Consider the following 24,459-nt stretch of genomic DNA (forward strand, 5'->3'; position numbering starts at 1 on the left):
GCAGCAATCGCGGCCTTTGCGGGGGAGCAGCACGCCCCGAAAGGTACGGGGTGGGGGTGCGGCCTCAGCCAGGCTTCGGGGAGGGTGCCCAGGTCTGGGCACCTGGCAGAGCCACAGCCCCCCGGGTCCCCTCCATCCCTGCCCGGGGCCGGGTCCCCTCAGTGTCCCCTGGAGGTACCCCCCAGGAAGACACTTTGTTCTTGAAGCCCGAGGTCCCGCCTGCAGGAGCCTGGCCCTTAGCCTCCTGTCCTCTCTTCCTAGAGCCGGTGCGGGGAGGGGAGGGCGGGGGTTTGCGCCGGAAGAACCTGGGGTCTTGAGAGGAGCCCTCCCCTTACCGTCCCTGCCGAAGCCCCGGAGCCTCGGCTCCCTGGGGGGACGCGGGATCCGAGGCCTACTGCCCTTCGCGATGGGGAGAAACACTGGGCTCCAAGGTAGGATCTGGTGAAGCCCGAAGCCGTGGCGTAGAGCTCTTCCCCCTAGTGGGCGGCCCCAGGCGCCAGGAGGACCCAAGAGGCGGTGCTGGGCCGAAAGAACTAGAAACTGCTGCTAGACCCTCCTTCAGGGAGCGCGCACACAGGCCTGTTGGCTGCAGTTCTGGGCACGCACGTCGTCACCACATTTGTGGAAAGCGGTTTGGTGGCATCTACAGAAAACACAGCTGCCACATAGCGCTCCCCTTTAACCTTGCTTACGTGAGTCTGTTCGGTAGAAGAGTAATCCTGAGCCCAAGGTGTTAGGGTTGTCATGCTGCCTAAGTGTCCAGGAGTGGAGAGATGTGGAAAGAAGCCTGGCCCCTACCGTCGTGGGCCACTTGACAGGTCCGTTCATATGGACCAGGAGATTAATCACGAGCAATCTGTCTCTGTTGGTAAAACTGCTGTATGTATATGGAGATTTTTATAAAAAAGAAAATTCACAAAGCCTTCCGATCCAACTTGCCATAGCTTACCTGTGTGTGTGTGGGGGGGGCGACGGGGGGAGGTTGCGGAGTAGATGGACTGGGCACAGGGAGGCCTTGCAGATGTTCGCTCCTTTGTGTATATGTTTAACGTGTGGGATTAGGACAATATTTAAAACTTTGTGTTTTTCAAATATGTTGGCTTTTTTTTGTTGTTGTTTTCAAAATCAAAATAAAAAGCAGATGGTGCTAGTCCTGCCTCTGGAAGGTCCCATGGCTCCTCTTTGTAGAGTGTAAGCAGTGTCTGCCCAGCCCCTGGCCCAGGGTACCTCCTTACTGCTTCAAGAGGCCTTGGCATCCATTGCACAGATACGGGGAACTCTAATGACCCCAACACACATGGTCCGTGCCCTGATTGAGGTCAGAAACGGAGGGGGAAAAAACCCCACCATTACCTTCTGTGTATAAGAAAGCAGGGGAGGGGCACCTCGGGGGCTCAGTCGGTTGAGTGTCTGACTTCAGGTCATGATCCCGGGATTGTGGGATCCAGCCCTGTGTCGGGCTCTGTGCTGTGTGGAGCCTGTTTGGGATTCTCTCTCTCTGCCCCTTTCCCGTGCTCATACATGTGGTCTCTCTCCCTCCCTCTCTAAAATAAAATTCAAAAGAAAATGAAGAATGTGGGGGACACAGAGAGGAGGAGATAGGAGAAGACCAGGGTGGGGCCTGTGGACGGGACAAAGACAAAAGGTTCGCGGGCATGAGATGCGCCATCGCAGTGACAGTACCTAGTGCACAGCAAAGGACTAAAGAAAGGAAACTAGCCGGCATCTACACCCCTCTGCCTTCCCCTGGGGAGCTCTCATAACCATGTTAAAAATGCCTGTGGCTAGAGGGGCCTCGCAGAGTTGAGGATTGAGGTGCAGCGGGCATGTGGCCATCATGACGACTGTTGTGTTGTTCGCAGAGGGGCCGACCCAACGTGGGATGCAGAGCTTCCTGAAGCTGCTGAGGGAGAGTGGGGGCGCTGGGCCACCCCTGGCGGAGCTGGTGACTCTTGCAGGCAGGCTGTGCCGAGACCTCCAGGATGACCCCGCCCAGGCGCAGCCCTTGGTCACAGCCGTGTTGGACAGTCAGCTCCGCCTGCACCTCTTGGACAATGCGGACGTGGCCTTCGTGTGTGCCCGGGTGCTGGACCAGCAAGAGCAGCACCAGGCTGCCTGCCGGGTGCTGGAGGTAGGATGGATCTGTGAGGGGGGCGCAGAGAGGTTCAATGGCCACCACCGTCCCGAACACAGCGGAGATGTGGGGAGATTTTTTTGTAAACGGAGCCAGGATGGTCCACTCTGCTTCACAGATTCTAGCTACCTTGTAATCTGAGCCAACGCTGTCCCTTTATGAGATCCATTCTGAGTGGTGGTCCTGGCTCGGGGAGCGGGGCTCCCAGGGGGTGAGACGGTCAAACAGAGCCAGGCTTTCGGTCCTTGAGCCACAGGTGTGCAGTCGAGAACGCAAACCGAAAGTATCGTTGTCACTCCTCCGGTGATACTTGGATGCTGACTCATTTGGCATTGATGTGACCTGACCTGCACCGAGGTGAAGCCATTTATGGTCTGTAGCCACTTAATGTGACCGTGGTGCATTCTGCTGCCTAAATACCGGTATGTTTGATTCTAACGTGCTGCCTGCCCCAGATGACACTAGGGTGGTGCATATTACGGAGCATATGCCTGTGTTACTCCCTAAAATCTGAGACATTCTGAATTCCAAAGTACATCTGGCTCGAAGGGCTTCATGTAAGGGATTTGGAGGCATCCTTTTCCCTCTTTCACCCCCAGATACAGTTCATGCCTGGTTCATGCTGAGTTTACCTTGGAAATCCTCACTTCTTTCCAGTTCTTTCCGTTTCCACTCCTTCTGCCACAGGCTGTGTGGGGTCCTCCTGGTTGCTCCCCTAATGTCCCCTCCTGTCCCCTTGATTTGTTCCTGTAGCAGCCACAGGGAGTTTGAAAACTGCAGATGGGCCGTGGTCTGCATGAGTCTGCAGGTGGCTCAGGAGCCTGCCATCTGAGATTGCCTGCTTTTTAGTCTCTCTTTTGGACTCTCCCCCTGCTTCCTTCATGTAGCCATGCTGCTTCCTGCTGTCCCTACAACTCCTGAGATCTTTCTGTGTCTCGGGACCTTTGCATGTGTTCTCGCCTGTGCCAGAGGCCGGAGCCTGGCTCTTTGTGTGCCTGGTGTCTTTCTTCTTCTCTGGTTTCTGCTGTCGATGTCACCCTGTCTAAGCAGTGCCCACTTTATTCTCCAGTGGAGAATCTTGTTCACCCTATAGCTCCTTCCTCAGTTCCTAATTAGAAGAATTATTTGTTGGTATTCATTTTGTCTGCCTTCCCTTGCTGCACTGCAGGCCCCATAAGAGAGGGGCTGCCTTGGTTCTGCTTGTTACAGGACCCACGGCACGGAACATAACACCTGTAAGTAAGAGGGGCTAAGTTTTTCCAAATCTGTCAAAATGGATCTGGTAAACAAACAAGGGAAAACACAGAGTTGTAATAGTGTCTGTTAAGGCATTTCAGTGATGAAATGTGTGAGTGACACCAGTAGTGAAAAACTCCCAATAGAGGGATTATAAACACAGTCTGGATGGTCCAGAAAGGTCTCTGAGAAGGTGATGTATAGCTGAGACCTGAGAGAGAGGATGGGGACACCACGCCAAGAAAGGATGTTTCCTGCCCAGGGCCACATCCTGCAGGTAGCAAGTTTCCCATATACATTCCTGGACGGCTGTGCCCTCGGCCAGTGAAAGTCACAGCACAGAAAAGTGGGCTTTTCTGATGCTGTGGAGAGAAAGCTAAATGATTGTCAGCACCTCCCTTACCAAGATGGTCCTGAGGACATTGGAGTTAAATGCAAGAACCCCACACACTGACTACAGCAGCTGGGTTCTGGGGGAGGCCAACCGCAGGTATCCTTGGCCATCTCCAGAGTCTGGTTATGTGATCAAGTCCCACTGGGTTAGTGAGCTGTCACGGGGCACAGACCAGGACTTCATCCCACTTGACTCAGAATGCACTCGCTGGGCACTGGAGGGGCCAGCTCTGCTGGGTGGGAGAGAAAGGTCTTTCATGCAAGATGTGGGTCAAGCCTTGGAATCCCCATGTGGTTCTAACTGTGGCTCTGCCTCTTGCGTGTTGTGTGGCCCCAGGCCAGTCATTTGTGTTCTCCTTGCTTCCTGCTCTTCATCTGTAAGCAGTGACTGAGAGCTGTGTTCACCTCATGTGTTGTGTGGGAGGGTTGAAGGGCTGACGTGACCTGAGTGGCTGGCTGGGCCACCAGGGACAGAGCCTGCTGGTGATTGGAGTGCTGGGTTCATGCCCTCATTGCTTGGCACATCAACAGGCAGCTCTTCTCAGGGATCAGGTCGGGTCAGATGGCAGTGCTCCAGGCAGGGCCAGGGCAGCCAGGTCTCAGCAGGCTTTTCTCGGCAGGGTTGCCGTGTGCCCGGGGGCAGCCAGGAGCTGGTCCAGCTCTGGAACGACATTCACTACCATCTGGTCATGAAGCGGCTGGGCGTGGCTGTGCTGACCCCAGTGCAGAAGTTCCGCTGCAGAAAGAGGTATACTGCTGGTCTGTCTTTGTGCTTATTCCCTAGGACTCCCGAGGGCTGTGCCTTCTAAAACCTCAGGGGGGCCGAGGTGAAATAGAGGCAGGGAGATAAATGCAGAAGTCAGAAGAAGCGGTAGTAGTCAAAAGATCATAGGCTCTACGTCAGCCATTGTGCCCCACACTGAGCCACACTCTCCACCTACCTGCGCAGCTGGGGGAGGGGTGCATTCCCATTTATGCTTGCAGGGTAAGGAGAGGGAGCCTTTTCCAGAACCCAGGCAGAGAGTTCTAGTTGCGGCAGGAGACGCTGCCTTCTGGGGAGGGCTCTGCAGAGAAGGGGGCAGCAGGTGGGCACCCTGATCTTACTCTCTTCCTCTCCTCTTCTTCTCCCTTGGGAAATTTCCAGCCCTGTGTCTTAGGTCATCTGATTCTCGCAGACAGGCTCTGCAGGTGCCATGGCCTGGATCTCAGTGCCATCCCTTAGGGCTGCAGGACATTTTAAGGAGAATAAAGAGGAGAGTGATGCAAGCATTAGAGGAGATACGTGTGGTGCTTAGAAGATTGCCTGGCACGTGAGAGATGCTGGGCCCATCCTCAGCACCAAGTAAACATTACAAGTGCTAATTATTATTACTGTCATCACCATTCACAGATGAGGAAACTGAGGCACAGAAAGGTCAGCAACTTGCCCAGGGTTACACATGAGAGAGATGCAAAGCTAGGCTTCCAGGAGAGACACTGAGGCTGCACAGCCTTTGTTCTTCATCTTGCGTGTTCCTCTCTGACCAGGAGGAGCTGCAGATCTCGCTCTGAGCTCCTGCCAGCCCAAGTGACAGGGGGTTCCTGTCCCACAGGGCCTGGTTACTGGCCTGGTTACTGGAAGAAGAGATGGATTCCTTCTGGATCAGAGAGAATTATTTTCCCAGTGCCCACAAAAGAGTGAGATATGCCCTCAAAACCCAGCAGTTAATCAGCCTTGGGGTCTTCAGGAAAGCAGTCATGTCCCTCCATATAGGTGCTAATGGCCTGCCAGAGTCCAGTGCAATGAAGTAAATGATTTGGGGATCAGTATGCAGTATTTGGAAGGGGCCCCTGATTGCTGGGTGCTATTGGAGGTGCTGGGGGTAATGCTTGGGCCCTACTCTCCTGGGCTGACGTTGGGTATGGACAATGGGTGGTAGATGAGGAAACACTGTGGATTCCATAGTCAGAGTGGGGAGTACTAGACAGGAAATGTGCTTAGTAGAGGACTATCCTGCCTTTGTTCTTTGCTGTGGGTTGGAGGTTGCAGGCAGGCTCACCTAAGCCGTGGCTTGGAGGCCTGAGCTCTGGGACAGCAATCCCTAGATGTGTAAGGAGGGGATGATATTGGGGTTACAGCCATCATGGTTGGTACGCTGCCTAAGTGTGGCAGGGTCTCCTAAAGGTGGTTAGTACAGGAGCAGGGGCAAGAGGTTCTTGGGAATCTTTGGGAGTGATTGTAGAAAAGGTTGTGTCAGGGCAGATTTTGGAGGATTTGCTGACGAGTGAGATGTGTTGGAGGAGGTAAAGAGAATAAAGCTGGACTCCAGGGCTCTTGGTCTGATTGACTGGAACATGATGGTTTCTCACTGAGATGCACAGAACTGGGGGAAGATTCGAGAGCAAAGGATCGAGCTCCATTTGGTATGTGTGGGATGCATTTTTGACATCCATGGTGATTTGTTCATTTGGTGTTTGGGTACCTTGGGTGTTCCCCACAGGTAGTATTTGTTTATATATCACTTTTTCCTTTTGGAAAAACTTGTGTATATACACCGTAAAGAGTAGCATAGCCCACCTCAATGTCTTCATCATCCACTTTCAGTAGTTACCAGCCATTGGTCAGCTGTGGCATCTCAGTGAGCGGTAGTGGAAACCCTGGTGACACCCCTCTGAGGTTGTGCCGTGAAATGTGGGCCCCTCCCTTCTTCAGGGGATGGACGCTTGGGACTCTGCAGCTTAGAGAGGAGGAGCAGCCAGTGAGATGAGAGGATGTCTGGGGTTGCAGTGTTTGAGAGCACACGAGGTGCATCCAGGAGAACGGGTGTCTGTAACCACCACTTCACTGTCTTTATCCAGAAACCCACCACCCCTCTCCCTCTGCCCTGATGGCCTGAAGAGCCGAAACTTTCCCAGAGAGGTTCGCCGGAAGCTGCACGACTTTGCCTCGAGCGTGAGCACCAACCCCAGCAAGGCTGAGCGGGTAAGAACCCAGGAGATCGAGGCTCGACAGCCCCCCGTTTAGCCCCCCCCCCCCCCCCCGACCTTAGGCGACGCCACCACCCTTAGATGACTCACACCTTTACCCTCTCCTCCTCCGGACCTCCCCAGTGGCCCGTCTGCCCGGATGCTGGGGGCTTCCGCCTCTCTCAGAACTTTCCTGGAGACGGGAGCTCATTGGCTGGCAGCTCGTGACCATCCAGGGTACACTCGTGGAGGGTCTAGTTTTCAAACGTGGGGTCATCATATCCCCACTGCTGTCGTGGAGCTTCCAGCCTGAGGGAGGCAGGTATTTGCGGAGCTCAGGGCCAGCAGGGCGCCATCCTCAACGTAGCCCCGGGAAACTGGAGGGACGGAGTGGAGTGGGGTGAGGTTGCTAGGGGTAAAGAGGCGAGATACGACTAGTGGGAGTTTCCCAGTGCTCCAAAATCCCGGCCTGTTCTCTCCGCCCACTTCTCTGCTCTGTCCAATCGGCAGGGCGCTCCCGTGTTAGCTCCACCTACTTTCTCCCCGCCCCTTCTAGAGCTTGTCCAATCAAAAGGGCACTCCTGGTGCTTGCTCCACCCACCATGTTACCTGTCCAATCTGTAGTGCTCTCCCAGCGATCACCGCGCCGGCCGCATAACCTGGGTTCTCCCGAGCGCCGAGCGGTGGCCGCAAGAAGAGTTGCTCTGCGGGGTCCTGGGTCACAGGCGTTGGTCACGGGCCGTCGCTGCCCCCTGCTTCGGAAGGCTCCGGCCCGGCAGGCCTTGTCCAAGCCCTCCGCGTTTCTGGGTTATCGTTGGCGGGGCCGCCGTTGCGGCGCCAGCGGTGAACGAGGCCGGGCTGCCGGACGTGCTGGCGGCGCAGATGGCCTGGCTCGGGCCTCCTGCTCTGAGGCGGCTCAGCTTCTCTGCTGCCGCTCTCCAAGAGTGAGGCCGGGCTCCGGCTCGCCGCCTCGGTGAAAGCGTTGTCGGGTCGCCCTTGTGCACGCCGCTGCTCCGGGGACGGTGGAGGGCCTAGAGGTTGTGCTGTTTTGGGGCAGGAGAACCTGGCCTTGGAGACGAGCCTGACCGTAGAGCAAGTGTACAACTGGTTTGCCAATTACCGGCGGCGCCAGAGGGCCCTTCTCCAGCGCCTGGAGCCAGCGCCGGAGGACACAGTAGAGGACCCCAGTGTGAGGGAGAGGGGTCCGGACCGCCCCCAGCCCTCAGACCACCCCCACCTTGGCTCTGGGTGTGTGGACAGGCCTCAGTGGCCAGGTGAGTGGTTCCAGGGCTCCCCCCTTCCTCGTGGTTGGGGGCACCCTTTGTTTAGGGCTAAGCCTAGTTAGGTTCACTCTGGTTATAGGGACAGCACCTTCGCTCCCAGTCTGCACTTTGAGGACGTCACCTTGTGGTTAGTGAGATCCCTGAGGGTGAGGGTCAGGATGCCCCTAAGTGGGGCCTGCCACAGGTGTTTTGCATTTAGAGATTATGGTGCGTCCAGGGCCAGGAGTCGAGAAGAATTGGGAAGTGAGCCAGCCACCATGATGTAGGGGTTCATGGGTTTGTAATTATGGATTGGTTTCAGACAAAAGACATTTAAGGGACAAAGGATATTGTATTGAGTCAGTGGTTGACCCCTTTTTTTCAGCCAGTAGGGCTGCTCTTAACCTGCTGGGAAGGAGGCTGGGACTGGGAGCATCAGCAAGTCTCCTTCCTGTCTGATTGGCTTTCAGCAGGACAGGAGGAAAATGGGCCTGCACAATCCAGAGAGACCGCCCAAGGGCCGTGGGAGTCGCTGGCCCTGGCCCCGGACTTTTCTGGAGATGAGACTATGCCAAAGCCATTGCCTCCCAGGTACTGCCATCCCATGGGACCATGGGACCATCACCCTATCGAGTTTCCCCATCCTGGGTGGGTGACCAGGCCTGGAGCAGGCATGTGAATCCTGGGGCCAGCAGTGGGACCAGGTCAGTGACTGCAGAGATTCTGCCATTCTGGTATGGGAGAGCCACTGGTAAGGAAGCCATGCATGTCAGGGACCCCACACTTGCGCCCTGGAGCGGGGCTCCAGCCTGACTTCATGTATGTATTGGAGAATGAGGAAAACGGATTTGGAAAGAAAAACATGCAGACTTATTCCTAAAGGTGAACCCTAGCTCTTGTTTCATTTTATTTCTAGTATTTTTGTACTGTTTGCATTTCATTGAGTCAGTAACAGCTAACATTTCTTGAGTTCCTCCTGCCTACTAGGCACTGTCCAAGCACTCTCCCTCACCTGGGACGAGGCGTGAACCTGATGTAAGCATAAGGAAAGTGCCAGCCATCAGCAGGACTAGGTCTGAGCGAGGGGCCAGGTCCCATCTTGTGTAACCATCAAGATGTGGACACTTTCCATTTCCCACGTGACATCAGCATCTCTCATGACACTGTCTGTGCCTGGCCCTTCACATGCAGGCTGGCACTGCCCAGGTGTGTGAACTTAGGCAGGTTCCTGTGACCTCTCAGTGCCGTGCTTTTCTCATCTGCGAAATGGAGAGGGCATGCCTTGCAGGTTATTGCAGAGATTATGGGGTGGGTTGGGGGGAGTGGTAACATAAACCCAGGAGTACCATTTTAGACATAGTGAGTGTTTGTGCCGCATGGAGTCTGATTGTTATTGACTGCCCGGTAATTCCTGTAAGGTCAACCATCATTATGCACTCAACTGTTAGGTTCTTCCTAATCATATCTTGCTTTCATCGTTGTGGAATAGTGCTTTATTGAAGTTCCTTTTGAAGAAACTGCTAATGTATCTTAGGTTTCCAGTAATGTTTGTTTGTTTGTTTTTTAGAGAGAGTGAGGGCAGGGAGAGGGATGGGGGAAGGAGGAGAATGAGTCAGTGAGTGACAGAGAGAGAGAGAGAGAGAGAGAGAGAGAGAGAGGGAGGCGGGGAGAGAGATCGAGTGTGGGGGAGGGGCAGAGAGAGAGGGAGACAGAGGATCCCAAGCAGGAAGCAGGCTCCTCGCTGACAGTTTAGATGCAGGGCTCGAACTCAACGAACCACGAAATCGTGACCTGAGCTGAAGTCAGATGTTTAACTGACTGAGCCACCCAGGTGTCAAGAGACATTGAGAATCCCAAGCAGGCTCCACGCTCAGCACGGAGCCCAACGCCGGGCTGGATCCCATGACCCTGGGATCCTGACCTGAGCTGAAATATAGGGTCGGACAACCAAAGGACTGATCCACCCAGGTGCTGCAGTCATAGTATTTTTTAAGTGTTCTAGAACCCTAGCAGCTACATGTAGAACAGTGAAGGCAGTGTAATTAGGGACGTGGCGGGCCTCACAGCCATCAGTGGCTGGGTCGAGTCGGGAACCTGGATTCCCAAACTGGGCTGGAGTCTCCTCCTGGGAGTCTCTGCCTTCCAAGGGATGGTGTTTGCTGTCTTCCCCAGGTCTCTGCAGGGTGGTGAGATGTACCAGGAGGGGCCTGGCCACGATCCTGTCACTCTCCCTGCCATCTGCCCAGGCCCTGGCGTCTGTCCTCTGGCTGCTGGCAGTGACATGCTAGACCCTTCTCTGGCTGCCCCTGAGTCGTGGCTGATGTCTCTTGCACTGGCGTCCTCCAGGGAAGTTTCCTTCCAGACCGGGCATCTGGTTCACGGGCCTGGGTTGGACTTCATGATGCGCCCTGCAGATGCAGCTGTGGCTGTGTCCGTTACTGCTCTGGGTGAGCCCAGCTCCACAGGTGGGTCCATTCCAGGCCACACTCTTCTGCACAAGATGCCACGAGTACTTGGGTCTCATTTGAGGGGTTGTGGGAAGGGCCAATACTCTCCTACTTTTCTAGTTTGCAAAATAAAATGTGCATATGACTAATAGTAAGACAGTGAGGAAAGAGTTAAAACTAATTAGACATCTGCCACCCTGCATTCCCCATTCTAGTCCACCTAACTTACCTGTCAACGCTTGCTGCAACAGCAGATGGTCGAGCTTATTGGACCTCCTACAGCATCTCATGATTGAAATATCACTTCTTTAGTTTCTTCTTCGTTGTTATCTAAAGAGTATGTATTTACATATTGTTTAGTCTACCAAATACAAAAGCATCTTGTGACATCTCACCTTGTAAGGAAGATATTGGCACCATTAATTTGCCTGTCACCTAAATTTCTTAGTCTTCCATGGGTACATCCATATTTCCTGGAGTTTGTAATTCCTTTTCTTTTTTCTTACATTACCTGTTTTTATCACATTCTTAACTTCTTCCAGCTTTCCGAGTGTCTCCTCTGAAGAGTTATGGCTGGAGCCCTCCTTCCTGTTTCCATCCCAGTGACGTTTCCCTAGACCTGGTGTGGGGTCACCATCCCGAGTGCTCCTCTCATTGTCTCCTTGGGTTTGCATCGGTGTTTCCTGAATTGCAGGTCTTGTTCTTTCTTTCTTGACTTCTTTGTTATGTTTGAGAACATCTTCAATTAATTGTGCAAGAAAGGGTACTTGCAAGATAAATTTTCTGAGTCCTTACATGTTGTGAAATTGTCTTTAATCTGCCTTCGCATTTGCTTAACAGTTTGTCAGGGAAGGAGTTTTGAGTTTAAATATTCCTCCACCCTTAGATATTTACAGATATATTTATATCATTGTTTTTAGCATCTGATGTTGGTGATTTCATTTTATTTTCTTCTTTGCAACGTATCGTTCCTTTCTTGGAGTTTTGTTTTTTAAGTCTGGGTGTTCTGAAATTTCACAATGATGGTCTTAGGTGTGAGTCTTTTTAATTCACTTATCTGTTAAGCCTTTCAATTTAGAGAAGATAATGTCTTCTTTAAGGTTTGGCTATTTTTTGGACAATGTTCTTTGATAATTTATTCCCTCCACATTCTCAGTTCTCTTTAGAGCACAAATCTTATCCTGATGTTGGAAATCCTGGACCAGTCTCCCAAATGTTTACCTTTTTTCCTTGCATTTCTTTTCTTTTTCATCGTATGTGCTTTGGAGGTGTTAAACTCTGTCTTTCAGTATTCCATTTTGACAGGTAGGCGTTAAGAGAATTCCAGGCTCTTTTTTTATTTGAATTTTCCCTTCTTCGTACATTCTATTACTTTTTATAGATGCAGTGTCTTTGATTTTTCTGAGTATTCTCAATAGAAGTTTCAAAAATATGTTTTGTTGTCTGAAGGCAGGAATATTGGGGCTGTGGATTCTGGCCCTTCCTTGGATAGGGAAGGAGGGAGGGTCAGAAAGAGGAAAGGCCCTGGAGACTCATTGCTCTGTAGGCAGCTTTTCAGTTTGATCATATCGGTCCCTCATTTCTTGCTGTCCATGTTTTTTTTCCACTGTCAGAGACCTACGTTTGCCTGTCCAAATTTACCAACAAGGCTGGAGTGGGGCAGTCACAGGCCAACTTCACACTGGGACGAGGGGAGCTGGTCTTCACACCAGGTCCAGCACATGTGAGGGGTGATGTTCTCTAGGAACTGGTGAGCCTCCCTGCTGACTGCCTGAGCACCAGGATGTTACCCTGCTCTCCCTTACTGCTCCCTCCCTTCCAACCTCCTTAGGGTTCTCAGGACCTGACCTATACCCCACCTTCCTTTCGGATGCCCTACCAACATAGGATGTACTTGTGCCCTGGGTCTGCAGACTGTGGACATCTCCCTTCCACTAATAATCCCTCCCCTGACTCTCCCTTTGTTCTGGGCTTTTAGCTTATTACTTGTTTTTCTCTTGGAGGAAGAAGATCTAACCCAGTGATCTTTTATGTTTGAATCTGAAATGCTCAAATCAGCACTTAAACTGTATTTAATGTATCTCAGAGTACTTTTAAAGTTCCACAGAAAAGAGGAAACAGTGGAAAGTGGAGGTAAAATCATACATACACCAAATTGTCAGGAAAGTTCCTTTGGTTTGAGATTGTCTGGGCAGCTGGCTGGCAGGTTGGGTCGTCACTCTGGCAGACAAGACAAAGGACTGTGAGCCCCGCCTGGCTGGCCTGTTGTTCTGAGTCGGGGATCAGGGATTCCGATGCTATGTTTACCACCTGGTAGACTCAGGGAAGACACGCACCTTCCTCCTTCCCTTCCTTTGCTCCAGAATGTTTGTTGACCCAGAATTGATCAGATTCACCATGGCTTATCTTGAATGATACATGGAGATAACTCTCTTCAGTGTAGCGAGAAGGAGCCAGGTAAGGTCGTGACACCTTGCACCTCATTGAAATCATGGTGAAACCTCAGGTAAAAGGTGAAAATGAAAATAGCTAAGGGCTGGTGGCTCAGCCTTTGATAGACCAGCACGAGATAAGCTGAGAAGTGGACTGCCCATTCCCTGTGCTCATGCAGCAGGGGTGTGTGGGGGGCAGATTTGGATGCTGAATCTTTGGCATTGGGGGCTGGCACGAAGTCTGGATTAATTAAGCAGAACTTGAAGTCTGCAAAATTGGACTTTGTCTTTGTTTCTGAAGCCTAAAGAGGCCATTGAGATCAACAGTCATGACTGTTCCTTCCTCGGCAAGGGAGGCTGAGGCTTGAGGCCTGCCAGGTTGGATGCTGCTTCTCTCCATGGAGGTCTTGATTGTACCGCTTGTGGGCTGTGTTCTCTTCTCCCAGCACTGGGTTGTGGAATTTGTTTCTGTGTAGGATTCGCTGACCCACCTGTTGGCAATCCGCAGAGCATGTACCTGGAGGAAGGTCCGGGCACTGGCGGTGGTCAAGAAGAACAACAGGCTGGCGGCTTCCAGGTGACACAGCCCCCGCCACAGCCTCCTGAATTCATCCTGACCCAGAGGTGAGGCACGCAGAGCCATGGGGCTCAAGCAACATTTTCTCCGGCCGTGGGTAAGGTATTGTCTGGTTTACATACAGACTTGTGACCTCAGATGTGCAGATTGAGTCCTTTCCTTATGGGTTTCTGGAAGAAAAACAACATTCTTCCCACCCTGCATCTACCAGAAGAAGAGGGTAGTTTTTCCCTGAGACAAAAGAACACCTAGAAATATCAGAGCAGACATGAGGTCTGTGTTGTGGACAGTGCTCATGGTTTGTGTCTTCTCCAAGATCACCCTGGGCCCCAGCAGCCTCTTTTTGGGCATTTTCTTTTCCCTAGACAGAGGTTGTCTGAGTTTTTGAGCAGCATCAAGATGGATTTTATATTCCAAACCGTAGTTTCAGAGGTGCTTGGGAGAGCCATGAACAGCCTAGGTGCTATGGATTTTGGCCGTGGGACCCAGGACAACAGGCCAGGAGAATCTAGCGGTAGAGAAGAGGGATGGAAGAGTGTGAGAAGTTGGGGGTCCTTTGGTGGATCTATGATAGGGGTCACCAGGACCAGGTCCCCAGGGTTCACAGTCTCCCCAGTCTGGGAGCTGAAAGCCAGGTGCCCAGTACGGGCAGAACTACAGTGCAATGTGTGAGAAAGAAGGGGAGCAGTTCTTTAAGTCACTAATTTTCTTGCTGAAACAGCAGATGGTGAGAAAATGCAGACTATGCAGATGGACTCACTTTTTCACTCGTGACCAGGAACCGTGATGGAGAAAATGCCCCCACTGGGTACCTTTGTGGTTTGCTTGGTCTCCCCACTGGCTGTATCAGCCTTGGACTCCCAAGGCCCAGCCCATCATTGCTCTGATCTGATGACTTTGATTCCTTCTTTAAAAGCAAATTCATTGGGGCATAAGTGGCATTCATTAAAGCAACATGTTTAGATGGTACAGATGGTTGTTTTCTGAGTGCGACTTACGTATCCACCACGAAGCTATAACTGCTGAGCCGTACAGAGCACTCCCACCTGCTTCTAACCCTGACACCCCCAGGACCATGGATCTGCTTTCTTTATCTGCATTTTCTAGAATTCCATGTAAATGACATCTAAAATTTTAAATTTGGGTGGGGCGAGGGGTCTGGCGCCTTTCACTCGGCCTGAGTACTTTGAGATTTTCCCCCTGTTGCTGAGTGCATCAGCAATCCATCCCCCTTTATTTGTGAGTTCTGGTCCTTCATGTGGCTGGACCATGGTTTTTTGATCCATCACCGGTTTGTAGTCATTGCTGAGTCCCTGGGTTGGGTTGCTTTGAGCATTCCTGGACATAACGTGTTTGCCTTCACGTCTCTGGGGTGTGTACACAGAATGGCTGTGTAGGTGTGCGTCTGCCAGTTTAGGGAACTACCAGACTGTTGTCCCGAGTGGCTGCACCCGTCATCTTCCCTGCTCTCCCAGCCTGGTCCTAATGGCCTCTTGTCTCCTTCACACCCCAGGCCTGCCCCTTCTTGACCCTTCCTTCGGGTTTCCACTTGCCGGCCCTTCTCTGTGAGCCTGCCCTGAAGTGCTCTCTGGCTCACCCAAGCCCCCTACTTGAGGTGTCACACAAGCCTCTGTGGCACCTGCACACCGGAGGGCCCTATGAGAGGACAGTGTTCCTGAAGAGCATCCAGCACCTGGAAGGGCTGCTTATGTGCAGAGAGCGGTCAGGGCATGTAGTGACCTGGCGCCCCATTGATTCAGAGCTTGTCCTGACATCGTCTCTTTTCCAGCCCCCTGGAGTTGGCTCCGGACCCCTCTTTCTCCAGCCCTATGTCTGCTCTGGACCTGAGCCAGCCCTTGCCCTCCAGCCAGGTGAGACCCTACTACCAGGTACCATGGGTTTCCCTTTGAATTCTTGGATTCTCAGGTCATGCCTTTGGAGTGAATAAAGCAGACAAATGGAACGAGGGGTGGGGATGCCTCAAGGCTGGAGTCAATTGAATGGGAGCCGGGTGCCATGGGCTAGTGTTTCCCACAGTCCAGAGAGGGTGGGTCCCAGGGTAGGGGTGCCTGGGTGGGAAGGTGGAGCCAGGCAGAAGGTGCTTCTGTGCGTAACACTGTGTTGGCTTTCCAGGTGCAGTGGCCCGATGGCCAGGCCTCTAGCGATGCCTTCTGGGGAGCCCGGATGCTCCTTGAGCTTTCAGGGGGTAGCCTGGGTTGAGAGATATCCTTTGGGGTATCCAGCCAGTGCCCTGGGGAGCAGATGTGGACATCCAGCCATTCAACACACGTTGCAGAGCTTTATTCCGACTGAAAAAAGGACCCCAGAGTTCCTTAGGGGGTTCCAGTGAGAAGCATTGGGGGCCAGTTAGCCCCCTGCCATGTTTCATAGTTTGGTTGGCTGGCAGCTCACTGTATTGGAGGAAGCATAGCACTCGAGAATTCTCTTGAGCCCAGAAGTTAGAGGGGTCTGTTTCACTCAGGCAGCGAGAAATTGTGACCTCAAGCTCCTGGGCAGGTTCTGGGCAGGGAAGGCCTTTCCAGAGCAAGAGGAGAATTTTTTGCTGTAATGACGAGGCCACACTTTACCCAGTTAAGTTGGTTAGTGGGGCATGGGCAGTGTTCTGACATATCTATATCTTGGGGGGGCTTCTTCAGAGGGTTATGTGGTTGGGATGGCTCAGGCAAGATGCGACGGTACATTTCCCCCTGAGGTTGTAAATCATTTTGTTTGTAAAACAAACGTTCTGTTCTATTAAATTACAGTTTAATGTTCTGAACTCCCCCTTTTACTCTTTTCAAGAAATTTTTTTAATGTTTATTTTATTTTTGAGACAGAGCATGAGTGGGGGAGGGGCACACACACACACACACACACACACACACACACACACAATCCTAAGCAGGCTCCAGGCTCGGAGCTGTCAGCGCAGAGCCCGACGTGGGGCTCGAACTCATCAACCATGAGATCACAACCTGAGCCTAGTAGGACGCTCAACCAACTGAGCCACCCAGGCGCACCCCCCCCCCCCTTTTACTCTCTTAACTACATCTTGGACACCTGTCCCTTTCAGTCCCTGATGGGCACTTCATGGCATGAGTGGGCATTGATTGATGAATTAGTACCCTGTTGATCTGATTGTTTCTAATGTCTCTGTTTTATAAACAGTGCCACAGTGTCCCTTTGCCCTTTACCTGTTTTTTGTTGGAGAAAGGAATTTCCCCGGTGCTACAAGCTGCCATATTCAAGCACACCGGGCCCAGGGGGGCCGACTGTGATGTGACTCTTGATGCATGTGACCCTCCTTTGCAGGGGTGACGTTGATACTCATAACTGTCACCTCCAGGGATAGGTCCTTGGTCCTTGCCTCTCCCATTGTGTCAGTTGACAGATATGTGCTGAGCAGTTTGTGTGATACAGCAGGGAGCAGAGTCCATTTCTTGCTGTCAGGCATCTCACAGGATAGACAGAAATAAGGAGCAATCATGGGTAGTTGCATATCCCAGGATATGTGATGCATTAATGATGAGACACCCAGGGCTTCCCAAAGGGAGGCACCTGAGCTGAGACCGCCTATGCTCCCTGCCCTCACCTTGACTCTGCAGACCTTCATTGCCAACACAGTACGTACCGAATGGCAGCAGCAGCAGCAGCAGCAGCAGCAGCAGCAGCAGCAGCAATGTTTCCACTCGGGGACATTCACTCGCATTCGCATTCGGTGTTCCCAGAACCAGCAGTCTTTCAGTTGTCAAAGATTTCTTTATTATGCAAGTCACAAACTTGTAAAAAGTTGCAGATGGAACACAAACGTTTCTGATGCCTGTCATTGCTCTACTTCTGTGTCGCCTTTACATACAGAATTCTACATTCCCATAAGGCAATCATCAAAAAGGAGATCAATACTGATACATTACCACCTTTTTCCAGACCCCGTTAAAGTTCACCCAGTCGTCCCACTAACGCCCCAAATTACAAAAGAGCCATCACATAGCACATGCTGCGTGTACTCAGTGCATCTTTTCCTGGCCTGCAACAGCCCCTGTTCCTCCCTTGACTTTTATGACTGACAGTTACTCTGTAGCACGTCACCCCAAACGGCCAGGTCTGATGTTTCCCTGTAATTCAGGGAAGGACTTTTTGGAAGGAATATCCCAGAAGTGACAGCAGGTACTTATGTCTTACAGGTGGCACATGATTTTGGTGGTTCCATCATTGTTGGTGCTCATTTTGATCACTCGATTAGGGTGTTTTCTGCCAGGCTTCTCCACTACAAAGTTACTGTTTTTGTATATTTTGGGGGGTGGTGCTTCGAAACTATGTAAACATGCTGTTTCTCATCAAGCTTTCTGTTGACTCCTGAATTTCTCTAATGGGTGTAAATTCTAAGAATTCATGAACACATTACCAGCTTCCCTCATTGACACAGTGCACGCTCATGAAGATTCACTCTTCAGCCTTCTCATGTGCCAGTCACCCAAGTAGTGATTTGTTTTAATCACTGAGATACAACTCATTGTGCATTACCTGTCACCTTAGGAAGTGCCCTGTTCAAATTCATCCTGCCCTCAGTCATTCAAAGTCTGCACAAAGTGTCAACACAGTTGATAAACACACTGTAGTGTGAGGGTTAGAGGGTTAGGGACTAACCTTGGGCTGCTGTGAGAGGTACTACCCTTTGGCCTTCCTGGGAAACATGCAGAGCTCTGGACCCATCCCAGCCTTGGCCTTATCTGAGATACAAGGCGGTAACTATGTGAGGCGGTCACAGTCCGAGGCAAGACCCTTCTCAAAGGGCTGTGCGATGACCTCCCAGGTATCTTCCTTCTTCCTACCCTTCATAGATACTGGGCTCAATACTGAAAGTTCAGAGCACTACTGACTCAGCCGGCTGGAGCATGTCCATTTTGTGGGCAATGGACTATAGTCTCTGGAGCTGACCCTTGACAGACTCCAGCTCCTTTGGAGGGCCACCTGTGCAGTGGTCAGGTGGCTCGTGTGGATGGAGGCTGCTCGGCACCTGTGGGAGGGGCTTCTGCTGAGCATTCCACCACCCAGCCCCCACTCCGAGGCCCACCACTCCCCTCCCTGCTTTGTGTGCTGATCCCAGGCCCCTCTGCGGTGGGGGTAGGGGGGGCCCACAGTCATTTCTGCCCTCACCCCGTTTATGGGCCAGCCTGGGCCCAGTAGACATAGGTGAGGTACTGTGACCAGGCCGAGGGGCCTCTTTCTGTGCCTTGCTGAGGCACTACCCCTACTGAGATTAAAAGGGATACAGTGGCTATTCCAAATGGCCGATGGCTGAGAGGGTCCCAGAGGAGGTGTAAGAGGATGTGATCTGGCCATTCCTGGGCTTTCTGGGCTCCACTGACCAGCTCCGGGGAGGCCAACTCCCTTGCCTCTCCTTTTCTTTATAGTCCCATGGGCCCCATGAGGTTGAAAGCTATGGCCAGAGTTCCCAGTCAGGGTCAGAAGTGACCACCTAGCAGTGGCCTTGGTCTGTGAAGGGCCCTGCCTTAACCCCCACCCCCTATGGTCTGGAGACTGCTGGATAGAGCAGAGGGTGCCTGCATTGGTCTCTTGGGTCTCCTGTAACAAAGCTGCACAAACTAGGTGACCTAGAGTACCAGATCTGTTACCTCACGGATCTAGAGGCTGGAAGAGTGAGATTAATGTCATGGTCATGAAATCTCGAGGGGAGCTTTCTCCAGGTTCTGGTTTGGGACAGCAGAGCTCCAGTCTTCACATGGTGTTTTCCCTGTGTGTGTCACTGTCCAGTTCCTCTGGCTTATTCCAACATCATCATAGTGGAGTAGGTATGATCTAAAAATGACTTCATCTTGACTTCATTATCTCTGAAGACCCTATTTCCATATCAGGTCTCATTCAGGGGTATTGAGGATTAGGGCTTCAACATATGACATTTTATAGAACACAGTTCAACCCATTAACTGTGTCCCTGCCCCTGCTGGTGGTCACCTCCCAACTGGCCCAAGGCACTGTGGGGTCTCCCAGCACACCACCTGAGTGGCTCAGGCAGAAGACCACATCCTGCCTGACTGCTGGAGTTGGGGTGGTAGTGGGATCACCTACCCAGGGAGAGCTGAGATGAAATCGTTCTGGGATTCGAGGTGCTGAAGTTTTTTTTTTTTTTTTTTTAATTTTTTTTCAAAGTTTATTCATTTTTGGGACAGAGAGAGAAAGAGCATGAACGGGGGAGGGGCAGAGAGAGAGGGAGACACAGAATCGGAAACAGGCTCCAGGCTCTGAGCCATCAGCCCAGAGCCTGACGCGGGGCTCGAACTCACGGACTGCGAGATTGTGACCTGGCCGAAGTCGGACGCTTAACCGACTGCGCCACCCAGGCGCCCCTCGAGGTGCTGAAGTTTTGAAGGTAGGATGAATGGAGGCCTGTCTCTGGATGCTGAGCCAGAGAGGGCACCTCTCCAGGGGTGTGGGTGCCCACTGTGACTTGGGGAGACAAAAGCACTTGTAGCCCCAGGTCTCCAAATACAAAAGCCCCTTTTGTTTTAGACAGACATCCCCCTCCCTTCTGTGTGCCTGTGTAGCCCCGAGGTTTTGTGGGGAGCCAGATCTTGGTCAGTGGGACGAGGCAGGAACCAGAAGGAATCTTTAGCATCCAGAGCAGGAGAGATGTGGACAGAAGTGAGGTGGAGGCATTTTCTGCTGCAACCAAGTATGAAAATGTAAAAGTATAAACATGCCGAGTGAATGTACTTTGTGGAGTCCAACCATGGGGAGCCCCAGGGTGGTGTTCAATAGCGTTTGTGTATAACAAACAGCATGTGCTTCTTTGGTTTCAAATGAGGTGGAATTATAAAATGAACTTTTTAAAAGTGTACAGTTCGTTGCAATTTGGTACATGCATAATATTGTGCAACCATCATCTCTGTCTAGTTCCGAAACATGTTCATCACTCCAATAGGAGACTACCCAAGAATCACTTACTTCCCAGCCCACCTTCCATCTAACCTCTGGTAACTAGTAGTTAACTTTCTGTCTCTGGTTTTACCTCTTCTGGATATTTTATATGAGTGGAATCCTATAATGTATGACTTTTTGTGTTCAGCTTTTTTCCTCTTAGTATAATGTGTTTAAGGTTCATACCTTGATCACTTTGGCTGATTATTATTCTGTTCTATTGCTGCACCACAGTTTGTCCATTCAGCTGTTGATGGACATTTGCTTTGTTTTTACCTTTTCACCATTGTGAATACTGCTTTTTGAACATTCATGTACAAATTTTGGATTGAATACCTGTGTTCATTTGTGTGTGTGTACATTCCTAGGAATGGTATTACTAGATCATATGCTAATTCTATGTTTAGCTGTTTGAGAAACTGCCAAACTATTTTCTATATTGGTTGCAATATTTTATGTCATCATCACCAATGTATTAGAGTTCTAATTTCTGCATATCCTCACCAACTCATGTCAGTGTCCAGTTTTTCCCCACATATTTTCATGTGTCCATTGGCAGTGACATTGAATTGGGCAATAATTTCTTGGGTATGATACCAAAAACACAGGAAATTACAGAAAAAAATAAATTGGATTTCATCAAAATTATGAACTTATGAATATCAAAGGACACTATCAAGAAACTAAAGAGATAACCTACAGGGGTGCCTGGGTGGCTCAGTCAGTTAAGAGTCTGATTCTTGGTTTTGGCTCAGGTCATGATCTTATGGTTCTTGGGTTCAAGCCCCGTGTTGGGCTCTGTGCTGACATTGTGGAGCCTGCTAGGGATTCTGTCTCTCCCTCTCTGCCTCTCCCACACATGCTCTTTCTCTCAAAATAAATAAACTTAAAAAAAAGATAACCTACAGAATGGGAGAAAATATTTGCAAATCATACATGTGATATGGGTTTAGTATCCAGAATATATAAAGAACTCTTACAAGTCAACAACAAAAGTGCATAGGAGAGAGATTTGCTATGGCTTCCCCAGAGACATTTCATCTTCAATAGTGAACATAATCTCTTTTTGACTTTCTCAGTGGCTTACCTGTGCTTTCTCATGTAGTAATTCACACAATGTATTATACAAAATGGTTCCTTTAAAAAAAATGTTAGAGCAGCATGGAAGGGGCAGAGAGAGAGTGAGAGAGAGAATCCTAAGCAGGGGGCTTAATCCTTGAACCGTGAGATCATGACCTGAGCTGAAATCAAGAGTCGGATGCTTGGGATGCCTGAGTGGGTTAGTTGGTTAAGTGTCTGACTCTTGGTTTCAGCTCAGGTCATGATTTCGTGTTTCGTGAATTTGAGCCCTGCATGGGACTCTGCGCTGACAGTGCAGAGCCTGCTTGGGATTCTGTCTCTCCCTCTCTCTCTGCCCCTGCCTGCCCCACTCAGTCTCTCTGTCTTTCTCTAAATGAATAAATACAATTAAAAAAAAAAAAAAAAGAGAGTCAGAGGCTTAACTGACTGAGGCACTCAGATGTCCCAAAATGTTTCCTTTTATCAAAGCTTTGGCAGCTCATAATCATGGCACACCATAGTACTTTTCACAGACTGTGTCTGTTTCTGGATCCAGCCAGAAGGCTCCAGCACAGAGAAAGGAGAAACACAGACCATCTTGGCTGCAAGTCCTTGGAGTGATGGGCCAATCCCTCAGCCACCCCAAGGCCAGCTGTCGCCATGTTCTTGCCCTCATGAGTGAAGGTCTTTTTGTTGTTTCAGTGTTGACACAGTTGAAAAAAAATATATTGACAACTTGAAAACTAGATGTATGAAAACATGGAAGTTTAAATTTATGAGTACCCAAACCAGAATTTATTAAAAATGTAACTTTCTGTCAGGGAAGTAAACTCATCAGTTAAATGGTTTTCTTTTGTTGAGAAGTTAAGTGGCAGCATATTTATAATTACACATAAAATAATGTTTGTATTGCAAACATTGACATCCTACATTAGGTGAAATATGTAAATATATATCAGGCTTTGATATTAAAATGAGAATTTGTTAATGCTCAGTTAACTGTCCACTGGGAACTGTGAACCCATATGGCCCTGGGGTATTTTCCGGTGGGAGATTTCTAGGCAGCACTGCAAGCTTTTCTATGCTAATTGGTCAGTTTCAGTTTTTCCTTATTTTAGGGTCTATTTTATTCATGTGTATTTTTACTAGTACATCACCCCTTCCTCTAGGTTTCCAGTTGGCTGGAACATGCTCTCAAGACAGCTTATCACAGTATTAACTGATCAGTGGCTGAGGTAGTGTTTGTCAGGCTTCCCCACTGAAGTTCCTCTTGTCCCATGTCCTTACTGTGTGTCCTCTTTATTTTTTTAAAAAATTTTTAATGTTTATTTTTGAGACAGAGACAGAGTGCAAGCAGGGGAGGGGCAGAGAGAGAGGGAGACACAGAATCCCAAGCAGGCTCCAGGCTCGGAGCTGTCGGCACTGAGCCTGACGCGGGGCTTGAACGCATCGATGGTGAGATTGTGACCTGAGCCGAAGTCGGACACCCAACCTACTGAGCCACCCAGGCGCCCCACTGTGTGTCCTCTTTAAAAGGAAGTCACCATGTGGAGCCCACACTTGAGGAGAGGGGGGCTAGTCCCACCTCTGTCATAGATGGCTGAGTGTCTACCTGAATTGTTTGGAAATCTTCAGCAGAGATTTCTAGTCACTTAAAAAAGCCTATGTAATCATTTATTTTTACCAGTACGGACAGGTGGGTAGTTATTTTAGGCTCTGGGTTATGCTCCAGGACTACAGTGTTTGGTGGATCCGTTGAATTCTGCTGTGATTATTGAGAGCTATTTCCATTGGCTCCTGTATGCCTTTGACATAATTCCATTTTTGTGGAATTTTTATTGTTGATACTTCGTTACTTTCTGATACTTAAGGATTATCCTGGCTCCTATATTTACTATCTCAGTCATAGTAACAGCCATTTCTTCAAAGAGCCCTGGTACCTTTTATTAGAGGATGGTATTCAAAACTTCAATATGGGACCTAAATATGCTCAGCTAACAATGCAAGGAAATACATGCATGTGCTCCAACCTATATATGATTATAAAAATTTTATGAAAATAAATAAAGGAAACCTTATTTATTTTCTTTATTTTTAAAAAGTTTTTATGTGAATTGCAGCTACTCAACATACAATGTAATATTACTTTCAGGTGTACAACACAGTGATCAGCACTTCTGTACAACATCTGGTGCCCATCACAAGTGTCCTCCCCAGTCCCCATCACCCATCTGACCCATCGCCCTGACTCACTTCCCCTCTGGTAACCATCAGTTTGTTCTGTATAGTTAAGAGTCTGCTTCTTGGTTCACCTCTCTTTTTTCCCTTTGCCCATTTGTTTTGTTTCTTAAATTCCACATATGAGTGAAATCACATGGTAGTTGTCTTTCTCTGACTGACTTGTTTCACTTAGTGTAATACACTCTAGTTCCATCCATGTCATTGCAAATGGCGAGATTTCTTTTCTTTTTTCTTTTTTTTTTTTATGGCTGAGCAATATTCTATTGTATCTGTACCACATTTTTTCAACCATTCATCAGTCAATGGACACTTGGCTGTTTCCATAATTTGGCTATTATAGATAATGCTACCATAAACATCAGGGTTTTTGTATCCCTTTGAATTAGTGTTTTGTAGTCTTTGGGCAAATAGTAGTAGAATTGCTGGAGTGTGGGGTAGTTCTATTTTTAACTTTTTGAAGAAACTCCATACTGTTCTCCAGAGTGGTTGCACCAGTTTGCATTCCCACTAACAGTGCACAAGGGTCCTCTTTTTCTCCATCCTTGCCAACACCTGTTGTTTCTTGTGTTGTTGATTTTAGCCATTCTGACAGCTGTGAGGTGGTATCTCATTGTAGTTTGGATTTGCATTTCTCTGGTGATGAGCGATGTCCAGCATCTTTTCCTGAGTTTGTTGGCTATCCACATGTCTTTAGAAAAATGTCTATTCATGTCTTCTGCCCATTTGTAAGTTGGATTATTCATTTTTTGGGTGTGAGTTTTATGAATTCTTCATATATTTTGAATACTAAGTC

General features: G+C 49.9%; 1 protein-coding gene across 2 annotated transcripts; it reads left to right on the top strand.

Annotated features, from left to right (window-relative positions):
* The first annotated feature begins 1,882 nt into the window (after positions 1–1,882).
* ANHX (anomalous homeobox) lies at positions 1,883–15,704 on the top strand. 2 transcript variants are annotated; one of them, XM_032595308.1, is made up of 9 exons: positions 1,883–2,131; positions 4,384–4,511; positions 6,602–6,725; positions 7,767–7,983; positions 8,442–8,562; positions 10,144–10,436; positions 13,327–13,474; positions 15,217–15,298; positions 15,561–15,704. In XM_032595308.1, the coding sequence occupies exons 1-9, from the start codon at positions 1,883–1,885 to the stop codon at positions 15,645–15,647; spliced, it is 1,449 nt and encodes a 482-aa protein (XP_032451199.1). In that variant the 3' UTR covers positions 15,648–15,704. The 2 variants fall into 2 exon arrangements, with proteins under 2 accessions (XP_032451199.1, XP_030191546.1); XM_030335686.1 differs by lacking the exon at positions 10,144–10,436 and having other exon boundaries at positions 13,346–13,474.
* Positions 15,705–24,459: the final 8,755 nt, after the last annotated feature.

Source organism: Lynx canadensis, chromosome D3 (genome assembly GCF_007474595.2).
Source record: "Lynx canadensis isolate LIC74 chromosome D3, mLynCan4.pri.v2, whole genome shotgun sequence".
Lineage (NCBI taxonomy): Eukaryota > Metazoa > Chordata > Mammalia > Carnivora > Felidae > Lynx > Lynx canadensis.

Excerpts from the sequence above, each read along its gene's own strand:
- ANHX (XM_032595308.1), top strand. The coding sequence starts at position 1,883 with ATGCAGAGCTTCCTGAAGCTGCTGAGGGAGAGTGGGGGCGCTGGGCCA. Across the intron at positions 2,132-4,383 it reads CTGCCTGCCGGGTGCTGGAG|GGTTGCCGTGTGCCCGGGGG; the intron begins GTAGGATGGATC and ends TTTTCTCGGCAG. Across the intron at positions 15,299-15,560 it reads AGCCCTTGCCCTCCAGCCAG|GTGCAGTGGCCCGATGGCCA; the intron begins GTGAGACCCTAC and ends TTGGCTTTCCAG.